Source organism: Chiroxiphia lanceolata, chromosome 1 (genome assembly GCF_009829145.1).
Source record: "Chiroxiphia lanceolata isolate bChiLan1 chromosome 1, bChiLan1.pri, whole genome shotgun sequence".
Classification (NCBI taxonomy): domain Eukaryota; kingdom Metazoa; phylum Chordata; class Aves; order Passeriformes; family Pipridae; genus Chiroxiphia; species Chiroxiphia lanceolata.
The window spans coordinates 13,798,251-13,817,644 of NC_045637.1; the positions used below are offsets into that span (position 1 = coordinate 13,798,251).

Genomic DNA, 19,394 nt, shown 5'->3' on the forward strand with positions numbered 1-19,394 from the left:
CTTATGAGGACTCAGGAGTGCCTTCATCTTTGCCAAAATACTTTAGGGAAACCCTTTACAGCTTCTAATTTTCTCATGCATTGTGTGCCACATTTATTGATTTTGGCTGTGTCTGTCAGGCACAAAAAGAAGAGTAGCTGTGACTTTGTCAAGGTTTGGAGGTAGAAAACACCAGTCTAAGCCTTCTTAAATTTCAGAGAACTGTTTTTTTGTCAGCAGGTAGATGTTTGCTGCAACATGAAGTGAGTAACTGAAAGGATGACATCAGTCCTGCTACTGCTGAGCACAGTTTTAGTCTGTTGTGTTTACACCATAACTTTGCTTGGACCTTGCACAACAGGATTTCAGTTGTTTTTCCAAACCTGCAGGTTGATAGAGATTTACAGTTAGAGCATGATTAGCCCAGTTTCAGGAAAGGTTAGTTTTCCACAAGATAGCATTGAGATCAAATGCCAAATGCAGTTATCTGCAGCCAAATGGAATTTGACGCTTTTAGGAATGTTACAGACTAAATTTTGATTTCTTCTGCAGCTTGCACATACAAAAGCCAGGAGTGCCGCCTGACCATCCATTATGAACATGGATTCTCTCTTACAACTGAACCACAAGATGGTGCCTTCTCCAAGAAAATTGCACAGTATCCCTACGAAAAACTGAAAATGTCTTCAGATGATGGGATAAGGATGCTTTATTTAGACTTTGGAGGAAAAGATGGAGAAATTGTAAGTACTACTTTTAGAAAAGGGATGCATGTTACCATCTCTTTTGTGATCCTAAAGGCTCTGGGTATGGAGAAGCACTAATGAAAGTTGGACTAGATGATTATTGTAGGTCCCTTGCAACTGAAATACTTTATTCTGTTCTGTTCTATTCACAACAGTTGGCCAGTGCCAGGTTCCAGTACCAGTATTTAGATGCTATGCTTTCTAGTACAGCATGACAATCTGGTTATAGAAGGAGATGAACTAAAAAGACAGTTAAAATCATAAAACCATGCAAAGAGGGATGAAAGATTTGTTACATTCAAGAACAAATTGTACCTCTAAATAGCCAGATATTAGAATTTTTGTATGTATCCACTTCACTTTTTAAATGATCAAGGGTGAAAGAACATAAGAATGAGATCTTATTAATTCCAATGGGCCCTTAGGGACTTCATGTTACGACAACAAGTTGTGTTTAAACATTTTTGAACATGTAGTTGCTGAATAAAACAATTAAGGCTACAGAGATAGTGCAAATTTAGGCCTCTAAGCTGTCAGAGTGCCTAAATAAAAGGCACATATTCCAATGAGCAGTTTAAATATCATAAATTATGAATGTAAACATGGTCTTCCCTCACAAATTTTTTCAGCAGTTCCTGCTCACATTGGGTGCTCAATTCTTCGCATAATTTTCGTTAACACTTTGCAAACTGCTTATTGACAGGCTTTCAGAAGGGAGCTTGTTACAAGCTCTCAGTAAAGTTGATACCGGTGGAAAGGCAAATTTGTTTTCTTTTGATGTGACCCTGTTGTTGAACCTGCTGTCTACACTGACAAGCCTGTCATGCTTAGCAAGAGTGTGGTGAGATCTGAACCACGACTGTGTAACAAAAAAGACTCAGTACAGTGTCGCTGCTGGCTGTGAGAACAGAGGAGCAACTCTGCAGCACCAGCTGAAGGTGCTTCAGCTGTGAACAACAGCAGATGCACTGGGTATCAGACAGTGCAGTCCCACCACCACCCCTGGTCAGAAACAGAGCCTGAAAAGACAGGAGGGCTTGAGCCTCTTGGAAAACTGCTTGTAGCATCTGTCTTAGTTTTCTGCTGCTCACCCAGGTGGATGCAAGGCCAGAGGCACCAGGATCTCATCTGCTCGCAAGATGCTTATTACTTACTTTGAATAACCTAAATATTTGCAGCTGTATGCAAAAGAAAAGCAATATGTTAGAGAAGGGCTGTTATTAATAGAAGCCTGTTGAAAATACCAGACAGCAGTTCATCAAGTGCTTCATAAATTATTCCTTCTTTGAGCTGTAATCTAAGCTAGTAATTCTCAACTTGATTTTTTGTTTTCTGTACTTCCAGCAACTGGACCTCCATTCCTGTCCAAAACCAATTGTTTTCATCATTCATTCCTTCCTGTCAGCAAAGATCACGAGACTGGGCTTGGTGGCATAAGTGGGATCCATCTGTTTCTTCAAAGAGGACGGAGCAACCATGCTCATGAAGTACAGTTAAGAGCAGAAACCCGTCCCAGCTAGCAGCAGACACCAGCCTGGGGTTCAGCACTGGGCCTAGGTCATTTCTGCAGTCTTCCAAGGCCCAGGTTTCATTTTGATCAGCTAAAGAGATGGCATGACAAGGAAGACAGGGGATTTCATTGTAAATAATGAGGTTTTAAAATCCCATATGAGACCGTCAATGCGTGTAGTACCATACGTGTAAATGTTTCAGAATCATAAATTGTGCCTATTTCAATGTACTTGTTTTATAGAATAAGTAAAGGGCTAAGCAGACAAGCATGTTGGCTGTAATGCAAACTCAAGATTGGCTGAGAAGTTCTCCAAACAAGATTGTCCCAGCATCCGAAAGTAAAAGATTCTTTTGGTTGTAACCTGTGTACCACTTACAGAAAATTTTTATTTTGGAGCTCTGTCAGAACCTGTTGCATGAATGCCCAGCAGAGCATTCAGATACACGCCTTTGGTTGGACTCTCTGAAGCAATACAGCTGTGGTCAGGGAACACCTGAAGGGCCCCCACCAGGGCAGTTTCACATTAAAAATAAAGACGTGCTACATGTACATTCCTAGTGATGGAGCCAAAGTAAGACCAACTCTAGGATGTATTGAGAGCAGGCTGTCAGTGGGCACAGGTAGGACTCTCCTGTATTAATGAACATTAGGGACGCATTTTTATAGTGACTTCCCAGAATAGCTTAATGAGTTTCAGTTATCTGTGATCCCCAGCTCAGGTAAAAGGTACCTGAATCCATGTCAAAGTGTGATGGAAGCTTCTGCCAGCGTATTTCCATGGCAGTTTTCCAAAAGAAGGCCATGTTAAGCTTCCTGTCCTACCCCTACTGTGTCACCCCCTCTGCTTCAGACAAGATGTGTGGTGTTTTCATAGTGGTGTGGTGGTGTGGTCTTCATAGAAGAACAAATGTGGTGAAGGAAGAGGACTTGATTTTATGAGAGTTTTCAGAAAAGTTATTCAAGCAGCTCCACAACAGTGAGGAAAAACGCACCAGGGTGGGAACATGAGCTATACTCCTTAACATGGAACTGCTCCTATGGGCATGACTTGGCAAGTCCAGATTTCTTGCTGGTGAAACCTAAGATGTTCACCTCCATGTCCCTGACTTACTAGTTTTTGCACCACAACTTACTGCTGCTAGTCAAAGTATGCAATTCACTGAGTTTGAGCCTTGTTCAATTACCTTGGGCAGCACAAAGCAGGCAGGAACCCTGACCTTCATCATCAGAAATGATGCACACACAGCTTGCACCTGGAAGTAACAGAAATAGGAAGAAGCAGAACAGGGATGGCACTTAACATTGCTCTTCCTTTATAAACAGAACTGCTTCACACCGGGGTGGGGTTTTGTCTGCTTTTAGAGTTTTGCCCTAAATTCACACTTTGAAAGACGTCTACAGGAAGTAATAAATCCAAAGTTTGCGGGCGTTCGGTTGTCATATTACAACATTTCTTTTATTCCTGAGAAAGCACATAAATTTCAACTTAGCATCACTTGGCTGGCAAAGAGGAAAATTAAAAACAGAGTTTGGCTCCATGTTGTTTTTAAGCTAAGTTTGAGAGTTAAGTGTAAGTCATGCTGTTTATTCACAGCATAAGAATTAGTTCATTGTGGTTTCCATAGGTATCTTAATCATAAAACTAAGAAAAAATTTAGGATGATAGGCTGAATTCATAAATACAGAAAACAGTCATTGAAGAACAGCTAAGTGCCCCTTTGGAGGAGCAGCCCCTCTGCCAGCACCTCTCACCACTCACAAGCACACCTGGGAGGGGATTCACGTCGCTGTGAACATTGTTTTTACTGTCACGGTACTTGTACTTAAAAATTAATTCCTCATGTTGTAAATTCAAAAGGTAGGAAGTAACATGTTACGTAACTTACCAGTAATTTCCAGGTGGACATTTCTCACTTAGTGACCACTGCCACCCACACAACTTTCTGTGGGCAGTTACATGGGTCTCCTTTGGCTTGGAGGCTCCTTAGAAGAGCATCTCAGAAGCTGAGAGCAGTCGGTACGCGGGGGGACGGGTCCTTGGGTAGGAACTCGCATCACATGATCAAATAAACTGTTACAACAGTTGTGTAGATTTTAAAACAGTGAAGGTTTTAAAAAGCAATTCAGAACATTCTGATCACTGTTCCAAAGTATGACTTAAAAATCTGGACGTGGGCTCCTATAAAAGTTCCAGAGGTTAAAGTGAAAACTTGCATTCTGTGGGGTAGGTTAAATACATCTGTAAACTATACTGCACTATTTCCTTACTCCTTTAACACTTAAAAATCACTGGAATGTTATCCTTAACACGTATGTGCATTGTAAATATTACAAATTCCTATATTAGTACCAACGATTAAATGACACAAAATGTAATCTAAGGTGCTCAGTACTATATGAAGTCTAAGTGAATAACTAAGCAGTTTGCAAAGAAGATTCATATATATATTTATAGAAAAAATAAATGATAATTACAGATGCTATTTCTTCATTTTCAGATTTTGAACTGATTCATATTTGGATGGGATAGACAAATTAAATATGGACCTACTCCACATTTATAAGAGTATAGTGAATATTTATATTTTAGAAGAAAAGAATATATTTAATAAAGTCATTTATTGGATTTTTGTGAGGTGAGCTTACTTTGTACCCAGACAAACTATTTGGAAGGCTGTTCTTTGGTTTTGGGCTGGGGAAAAATACATTTAAACTTCAGGTTTTTTGTTAAGAGTTCCATTACTTGAGAGAACTGTTCATTGCATTAATGGAATGACTTTTAAAAATTTAAAATTAAAAAAACCCTGAAAGCTCACAGGGATGTTCCAGGGCAGGTCATTCAGACTCCTCTGCTGAAGTTACAATGCTTTCTCTGTTGCTTATACTGCACTAGGCAGTTACAGAAGTCATTAAAAAAAAAAGAAATTTCTGCTCAAGCTTCTGCATTCAAGGACTGAGGTCAGCATGTGCCATGTTTCTCTTACGAACAGTTATAGAAAAAAAGATGGTTCCCTTCCCTTTGACTTAAACTCTTAATTTAGTGGCCCAAATAGAAAACCTGACTGGAAATTTAAGCCTGTTCTTTCAGTCTGACCTGAGGTATAACAGACCAGCCTCATGGAAATCCAAAAAAGAATATTCCAGAGTCTCACTCTTTTCACAAAATACTGACTGTAAATTGAACAGTCGGATCAGAAAGTTTGTATAACTGCTTCACCGTTAGAAAGATCTGGATACGTATTGGAACATAAATGTCATTGGAAAAATGTGATATAAAGTGTTTGTTAAAAAGAAAAAGGAAAATAAAGCTGATTGATTGTGTTCAGGGAAGCATACTGGTGTTTCCTAAGAGTCCTGCTCTTCAAATGGAACTAGCATCTCACTTAAGGTACTTTGTAAATCAGAACACAACTCTTCATGTGCTACCAAGTAAATCACTACCATGAACATCATTAGAATTGGTCTTTTGCAAATAACAAGTGTTTTCTTTCTGCAGAAGATTAGTATTCCTTCGTCCCACAGGACATGGGAGCACACTCCATCCAGCTCTTTGCATTCAGAAGCACAGCTGATTGGAAGGAGAGGTTGATCTGATTCCATCTGGAAGAGTTCTCAGTGTCCTTTTACCCATGTTTAAAAGTTAATTGGGAGTTTCCTTTTCTTCAGTGGAAGCAAAATCAGAGCCTAAACAAATTATATGCTCCAGATCATAAGACTATCACTGATATCCAAATTTATCTTATTTTTCATAGAAGTCAAACTGGCAGGTTTATAATTTGATGTTTACTGAGGCTATTTACTATAGAGAGACCGTTAATACAGTGTGTGATATATATAATATTACATAATAATATACAGTGTGTATATTATTACTATAAAGTAATTGAGAATTGTATCTAAAATGGACACTTGAATTCAGTGATGACTTTGATTTTAAAGAGCAGATATTAATATGCTAGCAAAATTTTGAGAAACTGAGCCTGCTTGATATAAATGGACCCCTAGATTAACCATGGCAAAAGTTTAATTTAAAAGCATGACGGGGAAAACATTTTAACAAAGGTGATGGATGACCTTTTTCCCATATGGGATTAGTTTTTCTTCCTTCATCAGAATTTCTGTGCGTAAGTAAATAATGGGAGGCATTAGAAAAAAATTTAGAAGACAAATCCCAAGGGAGAACTGTGAATTTGGAAAAGGAAGTTTGTGAATTTGGACAAGGATTTGTACCCAAGCTAAGTTCTGTGGTAGCCCAGTGATAGCCATCATGCAAATGCTGTAATACTACAAGCAGTTCTATCACGAAGGAATTGCAACCACACCAGTGTCGTCTTATCCCAATCCTGTGGGTAATATAAGCACATAAAATGGATGGATTATATGCTTATAATACATAATGTTATTATATTATAGTACATTATGTTATGTGCTTATTCTATAGTATGGATGGATTATGGGTAAACTATAAATGTGTACTGGTGAATATGACTTACATCCTGATTTGCAAAAACATGAAAGCAAGCACCCAAGCATAGGACAAACTGGATTTTGGCTTCAGCAGCCAGAAACAAGAAAGTAATCTGAAGTTCAGAGGCAAGATGTGATGTTCTGTTCTGCATCACGTAACGCATCAGCTGGTGGGAACTCTTGGTGTGAGGTTTTTGAACTACAGTAGAGTATGTTGTAGTTATAATTTGCTGCAGTGCTGTTACAGTAGACCAGGTCAAATTATTTTGCATGTTTTTTATAGGTTAAGTGTTTGGACAAGGACAGTTATCACAGCTCAAATGGGGCACAGTGTTACTAATCCACAGTAATAAACCAGCTGCCACGTACCCTAAAAAACCACCAAGATAAAGAGCAAATGAGACATGGGAGCAGTGTATTAGTTCAGGACTGGGAATCATGCAAATAAACAATACATCAAAATGCTTATGTTTCCCTAACTGCTTTCCTGCTTATTTTCAGGCCAGCCTTTGAGTCTGCAGAATTAATTAAAACAATAACTTTTGGGCTCTACTTGAACTAGAAAAAAACCAGTTCAGGAGTATTAATTAATTTTGTGAAAGGTGTTTGCTTTGCTTATGGCAGCTAGCCTCGAGGATTTTATGAAATGTAGAGTTCCTTTACTTTTGCTTATCGACTTAGGCATAATTTATTAACTACAAAGTTTTTGTACTTACACATATATAAACCTCTCAAAATTAAGTAGAAAAGACAACTTTCAGTGGCTTGCTTTAGTACTCAGACAAAAGTATCAGCATTCAGGCTGAAGAGATAAGGCTATAACTTACAGCTTTTCTCTATTTGGAAGTAGAGACTTCCTTTATTCACTAAAAGATGTTAAGGAAGATTAATGTCTTGATTAATTTCTTGTTTTCTGTGTTGAATGCGAAGAAATGTGAGCCATACACAGTAATCATTACACTGGAGCAATTTCATGCATGCACTTATCAAATCATTATTTAAGTATCTCTCTTCATTGCATTTCTATTTCACCAAATCAGTAAAACCAGGATGCTGTGGATGTGTGGCATTCTGCAAATGAATGCATCTCATAAGTAGTTATGTTTGTCCTGGGATAAGATGCACACAGTACTCACTAGAGCCCCCTGTCACAGCAGAACAACTACAAAGGTCTCCTCTTGCAGCTCAGAGTGCAGTTAAACCAAGGTCTTGTAGAGTTCAGGAGAACAGTAAATAGAGAGACAAAGGAACAGATTAACACAAGATCTTGTTAGACACGAAAAACCTCCTTAGGGCTCAGCTTTACATGAAATAGAATTAAGCAAAGAATAATGCCACAAAATCAGGAAGGCTTTTTAGAGAATATGTAGATTTTACAGTATTTAGTCTAACCTCCACATGGTTTAGTTCATTTACTTTTTCATCACATTAGATTTCATTTATATTTGTATTGCTTAATATATTTTCGTGCCAGGGGAATACAGCAAACAAAAGCAGTGCTTCTCTATCAATCATGTTAGTTTATGATGAATAGGAAATCCTTATACTGAAAGCTGTGAAATCTGTTTGTTTTGGTAGGAACTCCTCATCTCAAAATAATACTAACTTGAATAATTACATTAGTACAAGTCAGGTACATGCCTGAGACTTCAGCAAACTGAGGCCGAATTTAGTCCTTTACTGTACTTGCAACACGTGCAACAGGTAGAAATTCTTCTTTCCATTACATTTCAGCACAGCTTGCCAGCTCTTTGCCAGCTCTCACCATCATCATTACTGCTTTTGCTTTGATTTTCTCCTCCTCCAGGACAGGAGATCTCAGACCTCTCTTAAGATTTTTTCTAAGGAGTGTTACAAAGAGCACGCAGGAAATTATACCAGAAATTCAGCTTGTAAAGTGATCCTTTCTTTAATGGGACCCCATCAAGTTTCAAAAGACATTCTTTTTTTCCTTCTACTACAACACGGAGATAATTGTGACTCGAATTCTAATTACCTTTGCTTTCACCTGCAGAATAGAAACTGCTCTTAATTAGCGTAGGAAATGTTAATGGCCAATGCTGTAAACAGCTGTCTATACAACAGTGAGCTGTAATAAATAGAGTGGAGGTCTTCACACAAAAAGGTAAACCAAAGAGGCTGTTATCAAAATTAAATCTGTTAGGGTTTTTATTCACATAAAAAATATACTGGTTGAAAAACATACAAAGCTTTATCAAACCAAGTTAAGCTATATTCCTTTTAACAAACATAATAAATGCATATAAAATAAAACCTTTTTTCATTTGAATTAAAAAAAATTAAAACTTCCAGTATAAAAAGTTTCAACTCTTGCTACTGTGCTTTAAGGATGAGTCTATATAATTACACTGACCACCAGTGTGCAGATCTGTATGCGTGTGCCTCAGGCAGTACAATGCTTTTCTTGTAGTCAGAAGTGCTCTGTCCCCACAGTTCCTAGGAAGGTGTGAATAGCATCCACACAGTACTTCTACTTGCCAGTCTTCTCCAAAACCCATTCAATCACCTGGGCAAATAAATGAGAAAGCAAACCATTTTCATAACTACAGGTCTCGAAAGTAACTTAATAATATCTCACACATTTTATCAATTCTTTCTTTATTGCCATCATCTGTGTGGTATTTACTAAACAGCAGAAGAAAGAATAAAGGATAATTTGTGCACTGCTTTATCTACCACCTTTGTTACTGCTGCTTTCCAAGCAGGGCAGTTGTTCAGACCACTGATTAGTCCTTGGCAATTATAGTTTACATAAGGTAATTTCAAAATATTCTCCAATACAGGGAGCAGTGAGCAGCTTAGGAGAACACAAATTTTAACGCCTCTTTTGCAAACAGCAAACATTCACAAAACTACCTGCTTTATCCCCAGACAAAGATGGTGGTGAGAAGCAGTGTATCAGGACAACAGCCCAGTTCAACACCGAACATCACAACCCATGCAGTTTTTGAAACCTTATCATCTGTAGGAAGCAATTCACAACAGAGTACAGTACAGAACACAGCAAATACTGTTCTTGTAGAATAAATTCTGCGGGGATCTAGCAGTTTTCCTTGAGAGTTTGGGTTTTATTACTTAACTATGCCAGTTCAAATTTTTCCATTGGATTTATGATTTTGAAAAGTGTACTGTAATTACGCATAACACTTTTTTTTTCCCAGTCATGGAGTCACTTCAGTGTATTTTTCAGAATCAGTTACTTAATTTCTGGAGGGGTATTTACTTCTATGATTTACTCTGTGCTACTGTCCACATAAGTCTCACTTTACACACAAATAAACTCACCTGATATCCCTTGTGCTTACAGTTACTCCCAAGCTTAAAATTACTAGTTTTCATTGCTTCTTTTAAGAAGTTTATTTCCTTTTATAGACCCTCTTATTACTTCCTAACCTTTGAAAAGAAATGTTATTTACTTCAACACAAGAAAAGAACAATTCCCTAATGATCCAAGGCTTCCCTCTAATGAAGAAAAATCTCATCTCTCATTTTTTGTTTCAGTGATGTAGGAACATTTATTGCCTTCATTTCCATTTCTCACTGTGGTACATCATATAGACAGCTATAACTAGAATACCATCCAAATCCTGAATATATGCAACTGGATGGGACTACTGATTGAGAGGAAGTTTCTGAGATCGGACTGAAACAAGACCCACAGCCAAGGAAGAGTGTTCTTCACTGAAGTATTCTCTTCATCTCTCAAAGCTGTGGTCTAAACCATCCTACAACCAAGTTGCCATAGCAGCATTTAGCCTTGGCTAGTTACAGAAACAAACAAATGGTCTTACCTGTTTAGCATTGCTGTTTGCTGTTTTCTTCATTTCATCAAGAAGTCCCCTAGAAGTTTTAAGATCCTAGATATGAAACAAAAAGCCACAGGAATCAGCACACTTGTATAGTGACTCTAATTTGGGTTATAAGAGCCCCAATAACCAGGGTGATGTTACACTTTCATCACCTTGTTCTGAGCAACAGAAGAATTATTTGACTTTGCTTTTTTTATGAAAAAAGGAAGTAATTTACATCTATTCCAGTGGGTTGCAGCTTTCCTTACAGAAGTCCAACCCTAGTACTCAAGTGTGTGAGCCTTCCTAACCTTCTGCCCATTTCCAGAATTTTTTTTTCCTAAATGATATCCGAAGTTCTGACCATTTGGTTGAAATCTTATTTCTATATAAACATGGAAATCAGCTGTGAGCTTAGATTGCAATGCAGAATTCTGGCAAAGAACAGAGAAGAGGACATCCAAAAAGAAAATCAGTGCAAGAAAGGAAAAACCTAGAATGGCTTATCTGTTTAGCAGTCCAATTAATTAGTCCAACCTCATCTACTCTTTTAAACAAAGCAAGAACAAAACTTCTTCTAAAGAGGAAGAAAATTAATTTACTACTTGTCTCCCAGGGAAAATGATACCTATGATATCATGCTTCTGAAATATGCAGCAAACAAAAGGATTCAAAGAAAGGGTCCCCACAGACTTGGGGCTGTAACACAGTTCAGAAGAACAAAATCCTGTGACACCTCTCTAGATCGGTTTTCCAAAGGACAGGATCACTGTAATATTCTTCCTTTTGCTATTCTACTTGGAATGGAACCATGAACCCATCTGATCTGCCCTACTCACTCATCCCTACATGCAGCCCTTTCTGCTTTCGGATTAGGAGACCTTCCATCAGGGCATATTTCAGTGAGACCCCAGAAGCACTCACAGAATGACTGTGCAACTGTGTTCCAAATTGTGAAATGTGTTCCAATTATTTAAGAAGTTGGTGCTTATCAGCAAGATGTTCAGATTGTCCGTGTAAACAATCAGCCCTGTTCAACTGCAACTTCGTTTACCTTAAATCACCTCTACTGAAGTTGTCTAAACTTAGTTCACCCATAGACATAGGATAAACACATGCAAATGAGCAGGAACAGCAGCTCAGCTTGTGAGCAATAGCTTTTAAACACCCCATACTGTAACTGAACTTGATTTTGTGCCCAGACCAAGTAACATGGCTTAAGCATTGACTCACAAAGTCTCTCAGATATTGTGGAAAGAATTCTCATCTCCTTCCAAAAATGAGGTTGATGCAATTCTACAGAGTGCTGCCAAGCCAGTATATGTTAGATAGCTGTGCACATTTGCAGTGACTTCTGTGAGCATGTCAGAGAACTAGAATTTCTGAGTCAGTTCTGTAAGCTACTTATTGAGCCAACAGCCTTAGAACAAGGGAGAAGTTGAGCTGTCACAGCTACAGCTGTGAGATAGCTACAACAGCTAAGGAAGCAATAAAGTATGACTTTACAGAACAGATCCATGCTTTAAGGTGTTATCTCACATAGAAGAGTACTGCTTTATAAGGTTTAAAAACAAATAAGACACCAACAAAATGTACTGTAAAACTATGTTCTGCATTAGACAACAAGCCTAAAGGTTTATCCACACCTTCTACACACTACTAACATATTGGGAAATATTGTCTTAATCAAGTGTGAATATCCCACAGTCTATCTCAAGTTTTATTCAGGAGCAGACTTACTTAACTAAGAACAAAGAACTGTAAGAGCATGTCTTCTAGTTACCTTTAAGTAGAACTTTGATATCTCAAACAGACGCTGGCTGCATGATGCAAAGCACTTGTGATCCTCTGCAATTCCATGTTTCTGAAGAGTCTTAGCAACCACCTCCTTCAGCATCTTGGAAACAGCAGAAACATACTCAAGAGTTTGTCCCAATTACTGACAAGAAAAATTGTCCAATGGAAGTAAAAAAAAACCCCAAACAGAAAATGATCTTTTTTCTTGCCTGTTTCTTTAATCCATTGCCTCAACACCATCAACCCACTGACCAAATCTGAGCAGAGTTATTTAACAATCTATTTCCATTCCCTTCATCTAAAAAATTAAGGAAATGCTTACACGTCAAAGCAATGTAAAGGATCATCAAATAATCACATGGAGCTTGGAAGACAAAACAATTGATATTGGCTTGGGTTCTATTTCCTCCAAAATAATATATACAGATAACTTTTCGTTAGACTGGTATTTCCTTCTTTGATGCATCCATATTAAAAAAAAAAATCTAAATCAGACACTAAAGTCAGACACTAGTTGGACACTAAATCAGACACTAAATTGGAAAATTTCCTCTGACATTTTTTGTATCAGAGATGTTTAAACTTTATTGTAGGTCTGAATGAGTCACACCAATTTATGCTTACTTGGGCAATCCCAACTTGCCACTCACAGTACATCAGCATTCCTGTAGAGTCCTCTCTGTATCCTGGGATTAATTTAAAGTTAGTATCATTCCAGAAACAGTTTTGTGTACTGTATTTTAAAAATGGCACTCCTAATATATACAGCTATTAAGTAAACATTATTGCACCAAAGTATTTAAATGTTATCTCAATTAATGGACTTGTACAACTATTGGAATATCTTTTTATTCTCAGAACAGTCTGTTCTTCCACAATGGCTTCGACCCTTCCAGCACAGGTATTTCTTTGGTGCCTTTAGGTTTTATATTAATATTCTACATTTCATAACTCCACTGATATTCATTCCCACCTTTTTTTTCCTAGTTGTTATCTCTCTCAGCCTTAATTCCCTGGGCATGATAAAATACTCCTTTAAATACTTTTTCATTCCTTGCTTTTGCAGCACTCTCCACAGTGCCTTCAGGATTCACTTGCACATACGAACAAAATGAAATTTAATAACAAAAAGAGATAAAGACAGTTCACTTTGAGTTAAAAAATGTAAAAAATCAAGTCCCATGGAAAGAAGTTAAGCAAGATGCTTCTTCACTAAGCAAACAACATAGACCTTTACCCTTGTATGCTTCTGGGATCTCGATTCCTTTGCTGGCTTTAAGGTCTCAGGTTGGGCAGCATTTACACGACTGGCTGAGCCAGCCTTAGTGGTCACTTTATGGGGTTGGCCAGGCTGTTTCAGTGGCATCACAGCTAAAGCAGCTGATCTTTCAGAGCACCTCCTTGTTACTGCAACCGCACAGTGACTCCCGCTACTTCCACTGGCCTGAGAGAGGAGGGAATCTGTACTCTCAGATTTGGTTAGCCTAGAAGGAAGTTAAACAAACAAACAAACAAAAAGATAAAAGAACTTTCAGATTTTTTACTGACTCTTTTGGTGCCATTGTTTCTACTATGGAGGCTGCTGTTTAAAAGAATAAGTGCCTTCTTGCAAACAGCATCTGAAAAGAGCAGACAAGAATACAGGATTCTATTATATAACATTTTTTGTATTAGAAGAACACTCTACCTACTGGATCGGTCTCTGATATACAGACCCATTAAACCTCTAATTAAAAATTCCAGAAACAAACTGAAGAAACCAGATAACAATGAAAATGAAACTCTTTGGAAGAAGGGGTAGTTTTGCAAATGGACCGTTCATCTAGATAGCCAGGAAGAACAGTGTTTGCTGGCCTCCAGTCTTAGAATAAGAAAGCTTCTTGAAACTACCTCATTTCTTTTGGCCCTACAGGAATGTCAGAACTCATCTTTAACTGTGGGAAGTTGGGCATTATAGTTCTCTGGGAACATTGTAATCCTTGATCCTTTAACTGTAAGAGCGCTAGTTATTCCAAAACTCTAATTCATGAAATGTTAGATACAATCACATCTTCTCTTCTAACTATTCAGAGTAGGTTGCAAAAGATATGAATATTCCTAAAACCATACCTCTGTTAAAGGCTTGGCGTGATTAGACTGCAAAGGGTATCAGACTGGAAAGAAGGACGAAGTGAAGTATTACAGTAAAAAGTGCATTCAGAAATAGTGTTACATAGCAGCTATTTTTCATTGACACAAAGACTTTGCATCTTCAGAGTGAGGACAAGGTACAAAGGAAAATCTTAAAAACTAAAGTTGCAGAAAAGACTTTAATAAACAAGGCTGACAATAAGATTGAATTCTGGTAGGTCATCTTATGCCAGCAGTCCTTTGGATTAGCAATTCAATTATTCTGTTTGTACAGTACTTGGCTTTCCAAACCTCTAGTTGTTTATTTGTACTGCAGCAGCAGTGACAGTTTCAGTCCTAGATGAGGCTATCTGTCATCTTTTCAAAGGCACTTGAGATTCTGCAAGATACAACCCCGCATCTCTTAAATAAAAGGTGCCTGTGCCACATGGGTTTTGATTAATCTAATGCTATCAATGAGAGGTCACACTTGAGAAAAAAAATGAGTCCACAGAGGAGGATTAAACAACTAGAACATTTGTCTAGATAGCTTCACTAAAACATTTTGAGATGAAAGAAAAGATGCAGTTCACAAGAGACTACTGAAATACTTCATGGTAAAGATTCATTTTATTCAGTGCATTACCTTTTCTTGGGATAAAAGCAATCCAAGTCTTTTGATCTGCGTTTTAGCCTTGATGTCTCTGTTTTGAATTCGCTCTGTAAAGACTCTCCATCAGGGACACTTCCAGGCTCTGACAAGACTGCGGGAGATGGGAGAGGACTCAAGACAACTGGCACAGGGCAGCACTCTTTGGTGCAAGTAGTCTGAGTTTCATAGCGAATAAGACGAGTTTGAAGTTCAGCATATCCCACATCTCTCTCTAAGGCTCTTCTGTCGTCTAGACAATATCTGAAATTGAAATTGGTGAGAAACCTGTGAGAGAAAGTCTCTGCTTTATTACAATCAGAAAAACTTACTTTTGACAATCATGTGAACTGCAAAACTTTTTTTCATTTGAACTGGTATATTGTTCTGAAAGATAATTTATAACCGCCCAGTAAATTAACACATACCTTATGGATTTAGCTATATTTAAGTCCAACTCCAACAAAGAAGCTGAATCATATATTCTTTGCAAGGCTTTACCCTGTGGTCTTATAAATAAGATTTCCATGGACATTAGCAGAATTTTTTCCTTGAACAAAACGTGTTTGCTAACTGCACCTTTGAAGTGAAACCTTTAGCTTTGTCCCAGATAAACACTGCTGTATGAGAGATTCACATTTTTTAAATGCTAAAAACAAAAAGTGTTTCTTATTGACTACAATGAATAAGCAGTTTAATCAATGAAATCAACAAAACAAATTGTATTAAATACAGTGGATCTGAAAGATACCAAATGAGTACTTCTAGTTCAGTGAAACCTACAGAAGAGACTACAACAATACAAAACCCATCTTAACTAACTTTTCTCTGGTGTAAATCATTTCCAAGATTCCTTGGAAGAGCTCAGTGTTTCATCACCCAGAAACTTACATTACCTCTGCTGGGGAAAGGTAACAGTATTGTCCAGTATTATTGCATCCTTTTTTTTATGAATTATTCTGAACAGTGTGAGCTATCACTCAGCCCACCCTCCAAGCTGCTCAGCAATGTTTCCCACTCTTAGGAACTCTAGACACATTCTTTACTTTTGTCTCTTAACATGAAGTCATGTTAAATTGCTAGATCTCATTTTTCTACTTTCTTCAGAGTATCTTCATATTCAGGGAGAAATTCACTTTTCTAATAACTGACTAATGAGTCCATTTCTACAGTTGAGTAAGACTTTCCACTAGAAATAAATTCATTATCTGATAAGACAGTAAGCTCTCTTAACTTAAAAATGTCAAGGTATTTAATTTTCCTTATTATATTCTCAGTCCCCCGAGTAGTCACATCCCCTATAAAGATAAAAAATCTATTTAACTTTACAAGTTAAATTGCCATTTTACTCACTGCTTTAATGGCAATTACTTTTTCTTTGCAACACAGGATTCAAGTGTCTGGCACACGTTCATTACGCCAAAAATTTACTTTAATCATAAATAGGAACAGCCTCACAAGTCCTGGTCTGCATGAGGGACTTCAATCACCCCAATACCTGTTGGAGGGACAACACAGCAGGGCATAGGCAGTCTGGGAGGTTCCTGGAATGAGCTGATAACTTCCTTTTCCGAGTGAGGGGAGATGCTCTGCTGGACCTTGTTCCCTCCCACCAACAAGAAGGAGCTGGTTGGGAGTGTGAAGCTCAAGGGCAACCTTGGCTACAGTGACCATTAACTAGTGGAGTTTGAGATCCTCAGGGCAGCAAGGAGGGCACACAGCAAGTTCACTACCCTGGACTTCAGGAGATTAGACTTTGGCCTCTTCACGGATCTGCTTGGTAGAGTATCATGGGATAAAGTCTCCAGAGGGAAGAGGAGCCCAAGGGAAATGGTGAATATTCAAGGAGCATCTCCTCCAAGCTCAGGAATGATAGGGAAGAGTTATGCTGAATTATTTACTCTAGCATTTCTGTATGTCTTTCCTCTTCTCCTCAATGTCAATATTTCTGTTTTTCTAAACTATTTTTATACAGCTACATTATATGACGAAGCTTTAACAAATAACTATTTCTGGCTGGCTGGGACTAAACACAGTCCTAATCATATTGATCCTTTTGAACATTCTTACCACTAACACTTGCCTGATGGAGTTGTTTTCAGGTTCCCTGAACACACAGGTAGCACCACAGCAGGTCTCATAAACCTCTGACTGTTCTAAAAGTGTCTACAATTAAATATCAAAGTAAGAGCTATGTACGTACTTCACTCATGTGCTGCCCCAGGAATTTGATATGTACTAATGAACTCTATTTCTCTTGACACTTTTAGTTCTGAATTAAAATTTACAGAGACACTGAGAATAGCTACAACAGTACAGCTTAGAAAAAACTTAAATGTTTTTACATTACCATCAAGGCAGGAGTGTTGCAATTTAAACCAGTAACTAAAATAAAGGTAAGAAAGGGAGAGCTGGCACGTGCAAAGTTGTTCCAACAAAGAAAAAGGATACGTTAAATTTTCCGTAATTAACATACATGTTGCTTGAAACATTTCCAATTATACCTAGACAGGAAACTAAAAAATAATTCGGGGAAAAAAAGCCAAGACACTTACTCAAGTCCATGATAATGGCATCCAGCTGCTTTTTCAAAAGGCAAACCTCTGAGCTTCCGAGGAGTAAGCTCTGGTGTCAAAAGAAATGCATTTTCACTGAAAAAAGAAAAATATGGATCTATTTTAACAAGCTACAGTCAGGACAAATTATACTTCCAAAAATCAGAAACAAATGCCATGGTATAGGAAGACTAAACCAGCATGCCAGCTTTGGCAAAGCCTCTGGGGTAAAGCATCAATGGAAAATTAAATGTTTATTGAAGTGACAATGTAAGTTTAACTAACTAATTCCTACTGAGCTATTAGTATTAGAGAAGCTCTTAGACATTTCAACCAGTTAAGGTCACTACTCCAAATAACTTATCAATAAACCCAGGTAAATATCATTCCATTTCAGAATGGACTAAAAGAAACTGGGAACTGACCTCCCATTTCTCAATCCAGCACTACAGCAGTGAATTCCTTGCCTTTAGCTTGTTGTCTCACCTCACAGTCACCTTTCCCAGACTTTATAACTAACCACTTGTCTCCTGTGATATTTCAATTCCAGCTAGAAACTCTCTGCAACTAAATCACATGCATTTGTTTGAAAGTATTTCAACAGAATAAGCCATAGCGAGACAGACAGAAAGCATTTGCTGCCAGATCCCAGCATACCCTATCACATCTCATTTATCTCTAAAGAAGGGAAGAGATGAAGGCAAGCTATAGGAGTATCTGAAACGTACACATTGCTTCAAATTTTATTCACACACACTGTCTCTGCACCATTACCACTGTAAAAATTATCTGGGAAAAACATCCAGGAAAGATGTGATACTGAATCCAGCAAGATGGTAATTTAGAAAGACTGTCAGCCAAAACTGTAATCTATCAAACTTCTATTTAAACTCAAACATGAAAAACAAGTGAACATGCCTTTAATTCATCAGTCTCTCTCAAAATCTCTTTAATTCCTTCTGTTGGTCTAACAACTCAGTAGAAGATTCTCAATCTTCATTGCATATTTTCTAACTTGCTTGAATTCTCTGCTCAGAACATCTTTAGGCTAGTTTCACAACTCCAGTAAGTATTTTACAGAAGTCTTAAAAATCCTACAGAAAATCCAAATATTACAGTACCTTTCCCTCTCAGAAGCGTTCCTATTATATAATGAAGTCTGAAAAAGGATCGAGGGCTGTATCAAATAAGTCCATTACAGATTCTATTATTCAACGTTAAAAAGGTCAACAAACATAATTCTAGTGACTGCAAAGATTGTCTTGCCTTACCTAGAAATCTGTAACACACTGCACAAATGCACAAATAACAGGCAAACACTGTCTGACTCTCATACAGTCTGGCCTTAACTCTAACAGATGTTCAGATCCGGAAAATTACTCCATTAACTCCATGTATCAATCTTCCTGCTGCAAAAGTACTGGTTAATACACTAATACTTACCAGCAGACACACTAAGGATAAATACTTGTGAAGCCACCAGAGTAGATAAGCTTCCTTTAAGGAGCACTTTACCACATAAAAATATAGACAGGAATTCTGGGCCAGCAAGACAGGAGACGAACATAGTAAAACAGGTTCAGCTATTGCTTTTCTACACTTCAATTTTCTTCCCACCTTGACTCCCCCCCACTGAAAGAAATCACACCAATAAAATTAAAGTTCTGCCACAGTATTTCTGCTTGGATAGAAATACTATTTTGGAAATGCACACATTTCAGCAGCTTGACAGGAGTCCACTAGCACACTTTCTGCACTTCAGGTGATTAT

The 19,394-nt window shown here is 37.8% G+C and overlaps 2 protein-coding genes across 2 annotated transcripts in view; one reads left to right on the forward strand and one right to left on the reverse strand.

Annotated features, from left to right (window-relative positions):
- The window catches only part of SNTB1 (syntrophin beta 1), a 116,515-nt gene extending 110,980 nt beyond the window's left edge, over positions 1-5,535 (forward strand). Inside the window, 2 exon segments of the mRNA XM_032693844.1 lie at positions 532-722; positions 2,070-5,535. Of these exon segments, the coding sequence (XP_032549735.1) occupies positions 532-722; positions 2,070-2,162 (284 nt within the window). The 3' untranslated portion in view covers positions 2,163-5,535.
- A 1,649-nt stretch (positions 5,536-7,184) lies between these two features.
- The window catches only part of MTBP (MDM2 binding protein), a 31,101-nt gene continuing 18,891 nt past the window's right edge, over positions 7,185-19,394 (reverse strand). The window contains 6 exon segments of the mRNA XM_032693836.1: positions 7,185-9,232; positions 10,518-10,583; positions 12,298-12,411; positions 13,549-13,795; positions 15,067-15,333; positions 17,625-17,720. Coding sequence (XP_032549727.1) covers positions 9,197-9,232; positions 10,518-10,583; positions 12,298-12,411; positions 13,549-13,795; positions 15,067-15,333; positions 17,625-17,720 — 826 coding nt within the window. The 3' untranslated portion in view covers positions 7,185-9,196.